Raw genomic sequence first — 6,807 nt, 5'->3', positions numbered from 1 at the left:
ATCGTTTGGCTGATGTGTCAGACTGTGGTGACTGGCATCTCATTTTTTTCTCTCCTAACTTCTTCAGTGTTGTATTTAGCTTTCTAAGGAAAGGAAAGGTTCGGTACAAGCTACTGATCTGTGTATTAGAAGTTTAAAGTTATGTCAATATACGATGTTTAACCTGTGAATGTTGCTTGTTTTCCCTTCTGCTCCCTACAGTCGCTTGACAGGCGAGGAAGGCAAAGAATTCAGTGCAGGTGTCAGAAGACACTTTCCTCAACTTTGCAAAGTGTTTAAGGTATGTCTTTTCAGCTTTCTGCACTTTGAACAATGTTGAGATGGTCGAGGTCAGTGGCCGTTGTAAGATCTGGAGTTCATTGAATAAAGAATTCAAGTGAGTGAAAGAGCAGTGAGGGTTTGTTAGCAAAATACACCCTCTGTGGTGTTAGAAATTACTGCAGAAGGAATAAAAGAGCACAGTCTTGGATGTGTTCTGGCAGTGGTGTGCAGTCAAATCTCATCTTCCAGCCAGAAAAGATAGAGCGTTCTCTCTGCCTTTAGAAACACTTTGGGAAATTGGAATATGCTGTAAATGTCACTTTTTTTTAAAGATTAATACAAAGACTGTTCCTAGCCATCTGCCTTTCCCTTCTGTTTTAAATGTTTAAAACCAGAGAGTCAAGTGCTAGTACATAACAAGCGAAGAAGTAAAGAACTTTACATGTTTAGAACTTCAGTAAAGATGTCTAAATTGCAGAGAGCAAAAATGTCTTCAGAACCTCAGATAGTTTTATTGGCCTGGAGTGTGTATAAACGGGAAGCGTTTCCTACCTGGGTGCATTTTTCATGAGGTGTTTGCTTTTGCCAGCTCTCTCCTCCTGGAGCAGAAGTGTTGGGATTAAGCCAGCACTTGCAGCTACTTCTGTAAACGGAGACTTCATGTGTGTGTGGGGTTTTTTTCAGGCACATATTTCAAGTCAAAACACAGAGCTGAGCAATGCAGCGTTACAGGCATTGGGCTTCTGCGTTTTTAATTCCAAGAATACAACTGAATTGTCTGGTAAGCGAACAGCGTGGATGCTGGCTGTGTGTGTGTATGGAGCTGTTTTGTCAGGTCTGTGTTTCTTTGTTAGCACATACCTTAATTCTGAGAAAGAGTACAGTTCCCAAGCCGTACAGTGGATTTGTCCCTAGGAGGAGCTCTGATCGGTTGACTAATTCCATCTTGTACAAACAAGTGTACAGGATGTTGTTATGTTAACGCTGTTTTACTGACTTGTAGTTTCATTAAATGCTTTGCTAGCAGTTAGGTCCTGTAATTAGTTTTGCGGAACTAGCAATCAAAAAAAGATGTCCAGGTGGAAGAAGAATGAAGACCATTTGTTTTGTTAGTTTGTAGAATTTGGCCGGTGTTTTCCAGCCTCTGCTTGGTGAGTTGTGGTTGTTAAATTAAATCAAAGAACAGTTTGGGTCGGAGGGGACCTGTAAAGGTCATCTAGTCCAGCCCCAAACGTTGTACTGGTAAATATTTCAAATTAAACTAATTTAAAGTCATCCCAGATCTCACAGCCCACATCCCTAGAATTGTGGGATCCCTTTAACAAAAGGTTTTGCTGCTGAGAACTCGAGGCTATGCGCCGAGGTAAAAACACTGGCCTAACACTTGGTTAGCAGGGGAGAGCTCGCATCCAGGTCCTCGTGAGGGATCTGCTACAGGTACCAGGGGTTGGGCATTTCCGGTTGCAGTAACGTGATCGGGAGCTGCTCAGCGTGAGCTAGAGAGGTTGTGTGGTGGTGGAGGGAAGGTGCTGAAGCTGAGGTTCCCTGTCACGGGCACACGAGGAGATGTATTGTGATTTGGCTGTTGTATGGTGCCGGAGTCTGTGTTTATTTTCGGTTCTGAGAAGTGTTAAATATTCCTGGACAAGTGTTCTGGGATGACATGTGTTAGAGAGGAACTTAATCTCGGGCAAGACTGAACAGAATCACGTGTGGATGTGCAGAGAGAGAGCGTGTTTTCATGTGGCTCTGCCATTCTGCTCGTTGAAATCGATGAAATTGATTCTTTCTCTCCGTTCTGCTCATTTTCCTGTGTGCCCTGCTTTCCTGTTACTCAAACTCCAGCCTGTTTTCCTGTGAGAATGAGATCCCTTTACTTTCCCACATAACTTTTTTAACCAGTTGCTAAATTGTAGGCAATTTTCTTAGAATATCAGGCTTCAGCAATAATTAAGTCCTGAAAACAGTGGAGAGTTAGGGAGAGAGGACAACAAGCATATGCACTCTTGATTGAGGAGGAGAGCATATGTGAGTTTGTTTCTCTGACCGTGAGATCATTTGCCCACAGACACCAAATTTGTAAGAAATCAGGCTTTGTTAGTGTTGAATTCTGAAGGAATGCATGATTTCTCTAGGTGCATCCAAGTCCTGTGTTAGCCTTGCTCTTTTTTGTATAATAAGCTCGCTGTCTGGCAGAGGTTTGCTGCCCTCTTTAATGATAAAACCTCTTGTAGACCCTAATAGGAATTTATGTAGGTCAGTATAGCAGTGACGTTGACCAAAGTGCTGCTAAATTCATTTGAAATCCAAAAAGGTTTTAAGAATTAAATATTTTATCCTCTGCTGTGGTGGTTTTAGGTAAACTTGTTGCTTTATCGTTTTCTGGTTTCTTAAAGAGGTTATAGATATACTGCATTAATCGTGTATTAATACTTTTTGAGCTTTTATGCTAGTTTATTTTGAGAGAGATTTCAAAACATTGCCAAAAAGCAATAAGACATTAAATCATGTCCATTGGGACTTCTGGTTGAATGGATCTTTACTAATGTGAGCTGAGCAAAATGACCTGAAACGTGCTAGGAAGCTGATGGGAATCGCGTGAAGGGAATTTGAGTGCTGTGCATTCTGCTTTCAGCAACTGAGATGCAGGACTTGCTTTCAATGCTGAACAGCATTGCTTCAAAAACTGCAGACAAAAACACTCGCACTCGGGCACTTTGGGTGATCTCTAAGCAGGCGTTTCCTTCTGAAATCATTAAAAAAGAGGTAAGTTTCTTCACTTTTTTTTTGGTGTGGCCTGATTTCCTAGGGAGGTGATGCTTGTGCAAGCTCTTAGTCATTCTCCACTCTCAGTAGCTTTGGAATTTGAAGGTTGTTGTCCATCATGTTTGACAGCCAAGTGTATGCCCTTAAATTCTTGGAAAAATTGTAAGGGCAGCTACAGAGGGAAAAAAGCCAATAAATTACTGCTGCTCTTGAGGGAGACGTTGCGCTGTGAGCAGTTCTAGTAGGTACCAGTGTTGCAGCACACGGGAGGTGATATAAATACTCCAGTTTGGTCAGAGCGCTCATATTGAAACTAGACCCAACACAAGCCAAACACAGGACATGCTCCTGGGAAACAAAATTTCATAATGCCAGCTCCTCGTGGCAATACTTGTGTTCAGGTTCTCACTACCGTTCTCTTATTTCCTCAGGTGTCCAGTATTATTTCTACCCTGGAAATGATACTTACTAAAGGGGACGTACAGTCTATGGTGGTTGAATATGAAGCACTGAATGTCATTATACGGTATGTGCACTGCAATATTGAATTGTTAAAATAGGTGCTTAGGCTTTTTGGAAAAATGCAGAAACAGATTTTTTTGAATTCTCTTTGAATTGTTCAGTATGCTCAAGACTCTCTTCTCGCAGCATTTGTGTTACAGTCAGAACAGAGTGAAGTTGTGTGAACTATCGTCTCTGTTTCTGTCCCTTTCCCAGTGGCTCTGAACTCCTTCGTTTACAAAATATTCCATTAATGATAATACAACAACCACTTCTGACACAGAAGATAGTCAATATTCAGATAAGCTCTCATTTTCACTGGCTGATTAGGAATTCTTTCCAAAGTCTCATGGGTGCTTCACAAGCTATGTTCTGCATTCTTGTTTTCAGAACCTACCTGGCTGAGAAATTCTCAGCCACTATGTGGGTTTATATTTAAAAATGTCTCCATGGCAGTAAAACCTGTAAAGCACCAAGTTTCTCGTAACACCGTCGAGGGTGCTGTTTCATTCCAAAGGCAACTGTAGGACCAGCGCCGGGAGTGCACTGTTTTAGTCAAGTTGTGTCTTTATGTTTATGTTGAGCTGATATCTATACAATATATTACTCTTGTGTCTGGTTTAAACTCCAAATCCATTTTAAAGTCCAGTAGTTAAAGCAGTAATTATTTGCTTATTTTATCTCTAATACATGAGGGTTTTTTGTAGCAGAGAAGCTGGATGTTTTAATTTACTTGGTAGTTAGCAGCTTCTTGCATTTGGCTAATTGTACACTAATTATTCTCTTGCAAATCTGAGTTGACTCTTCTTTCTGGAAAATTGTACATTTCATAAAAGGCTTCTCTGTATATATAAAAATAATTTTGTGTGTTTATTTAAAAGAAGGTAGTTATCCCTAACAGTGAGAGTTGTGTTTGAAAATAAGCAGATACTGGGTCTCAGGCTGATTGGTTCTTGTTCAGAAGTTGGGCTGCTGACAGATGTAATGGAAAACTGTTCTCTTAAGCAGTGCTTGTCCTCTGACTTCAGTAAAATCATTTGAAAGGCAGCAGTTTTCTTTAGTACAGCAAACCCTCTCCCTAAGCTGTGGTGATGGGGATTTGATATATCTGTGCCAAAGTTGGCAAAATTCCACAACCTCTGGAGATGAGCTGGTTCCTGGGTGCTCCCGAGATTCTGAAAGTCTCGTTGGCTCTGTGTGGGGTGGTGTACACGGAATTGTTTGTCATACTGTGCCCTAACAGCTTGGTCACAGAGGCATGAGGCACAAACACTTGGCAGATTCTGAAAGTCTCGTTGGCTCTGCGTGGGGTGGTGTAAACATGGAATTGTTTGTCATACTGTGCTCTAACAGCTTGGTCACAGAGGGATGAGGCATGAACACTTGGGTAGGCTAATGTGCAGTGAGTCTGTGCAGGCCTGGGCTGCTTCAGGGTTTAAGCTGTTTTTCAGAAGCAGGCATGTATTGTTTTCAGCAGTGTGGCCTGTCGAGCTGGTCTGGGCTGCTGGGAATACACAAAGGGTGGTTAATATGCAAACTTCCCACGTGGTCACTGATAAGGGAGTGACTCGGGCTCTCAGCTCAGGTTGTTTGCCCAAGAAGTTGTGATAGAATGGCAAGGACAACTGTAAATGTCAGTCCGTTCTGCTTCTGGGGAGGTTTATCTGAAATAACACTATAGCGTTGCAATTTTAGGAGAACTGTCAAAATAAAATTCCTCAGAAGAATAAAAAAGTAAAATTGTTTAGGATGGTTTCCTGTAAATCATATGTTGAATTAGGGCATTTATTGGTGATACCAAGATTCTCTTTGCGTGTCTGAGCATTATGTCTCTTAGAGATTTGTAATCCCTGTTGTTTGTCTTTTGGATCTAGCTTAATGGAGCAAACTCCAGCACAGATGGGAGAAGAGGCTGTGAGGTGGGCAAAGCTGATCATTCCTCTGGTCGTCCATTCGGCTCACAAGGTGCAGTTACGAGGTGCCACTGCGCTGGAGATGGGCATGCCTCTCCTCCTGCAGAAACAGCAGGAGGTAGCGGCCATCACCGAGCAACTCATGACCACCGTAAGTGGAGATGCTGTGCCTTTTCGTCTAGAGACACAGGAATAGTCCTCGGGGTTGTAGGTTTGTTGGGGGGTGGTGGTGGTTAAATGTTATTTAAAGCCTACATAGTGGTAGCAAAAACCTGCTGTGCCCTGACAGCAACTCTTGGTAATAGCAATTTTAACAGAAAAATTCATGTAACAGCAATGTACATACAGTACCACTGTAAAAAAACCCAAAACACCCAACCAAGCAACTAGTTGCTGACAAGAATTACTGATAAGGAGAATAACTTGCTGGTTTTAGATGACCTTTAATCACCTTTCTTTATAGCATTAACTCATACATTTCATTAACCTTTTATTATCTCTTTAAGAGAACCTGCTAACTGAATTAGAATCGGCAGAACTCGGTGTGGCAGTAGCTCACATCATCTAGCTTGGCTTCCTCCTCAAAACAGGATTGGCTTCAAAGTCAAGGCTAAATTGCTTGGGGCCTTGTGCAGTTGAAGTTTGAATTGTGTCAAAGGATGGAAATTTCGCAGCCTGTCTGGGCAGCTTAATCGTAGAATCACAGGTTTGGGTGGGAAGGGGCTTTAAAGACCACCCAGTCCCACCCCCTGCCATGGGCAGGGACACCTTTGTTGTGGTTTAGCCCTGTCTGGCTATTAAGCACCACCAGTCGCTCTACCACTCCACCCCCCACACTCCCAGTGAGGAAGGGTCGGAGGAAAACAAGGGAGGCTCATAGAAGTTGAGATAAGAACTATTTAATTATATAAATGAAACTGAGGGAGTTACTGACAATGCTATTGCTAATAAGTAATTAAAAGGACAGAAAAATAGAACTAATGATACAGGATCTCACCGCCCGTCGATGGACACAGACAGGTTCCAGGACAGCCTTTCCAGAGCCCAGACACAAGAGCGGGGGTAAAAAAAACTTCCAACTGCCCCTTCCCAGAGCAGTCTGCCTGACAAAAGACACTAACTCTCTGCTAATCACTGGACAGGAGGCTGGGACAAAGATTGAGCTGCTGAGGGATTAAAAAAACATGTGCAGCTGCTGCCAGGAACTTCCCAGGTGACACCCACCCCAACATCTTCCGGGTCCAGCCTCTGCAAGCTCCCCCCTGGCCCACTTCCAGTGCCACTGTTACGGGGGTTAACAGTGACCACTGAACTTTATGTATTATGGAATGAAACAAAAATCCTACAAGCTGGCCTCTGAGGGCAT

The 6,807-nt window shown here is 42.7% G+C and overlaps 1 protein-coding gene across 1 annotated transcript in view; it reads left to right on the top strand.

Moving 5' to 3' along the window:
* Positions 1-201: 201 nt before the first annotated feature.
* The window catches only part of RIF1 (replication timing regulatory factor 1), a gene marked incomplete at both ends in the record, with an annotated part of 29,581 nt that continues 22,975 nt past the window's right edge, over positions 202-6,807 (top strand). Inside the window, 5 exons of the mRNA XM_010160741.1 lie at positions 202-280; positions 946-1,042; positions 2,897-3,027; positions 3,459-3,553; positions 5,403-5,592. Coding sequence (XP_010159043.1) covers positions 202-280; positions 946-1,042; positions 2,897-3,027; positions 3,459-3,553; positions 5,403-5,592 — 592 coding nt within the window. The remainder of the gene's footprint in view (positions 281-945; positions 1,043-2,896; positions 3,028-3,458; positions 3,554-5,402; positions 5,593-6,807) is intronic.

This window comes from Eurypyga helias, unplaced genomic scaffold, assembly GCF_000690775.1.
Source record: "Eurypyga helias isolate BGI_N326 unplaced genomic scaffold, ASM69077v1 scaffold24910, whole genome shotgun sequence".
In the NCBI taxonomy this organism is placed as follows: Eukaryota; Metazoa; Chordata; class Aves; order Eurypygiformes; family Eurypygidae; genus Eurypyga; species Eurypyga helias.
The sequence above is the reverse complement of the archived record's forward strand: the minus strand, read 5'-3'. Positions and strand labels throughout refer to the sequence as shown.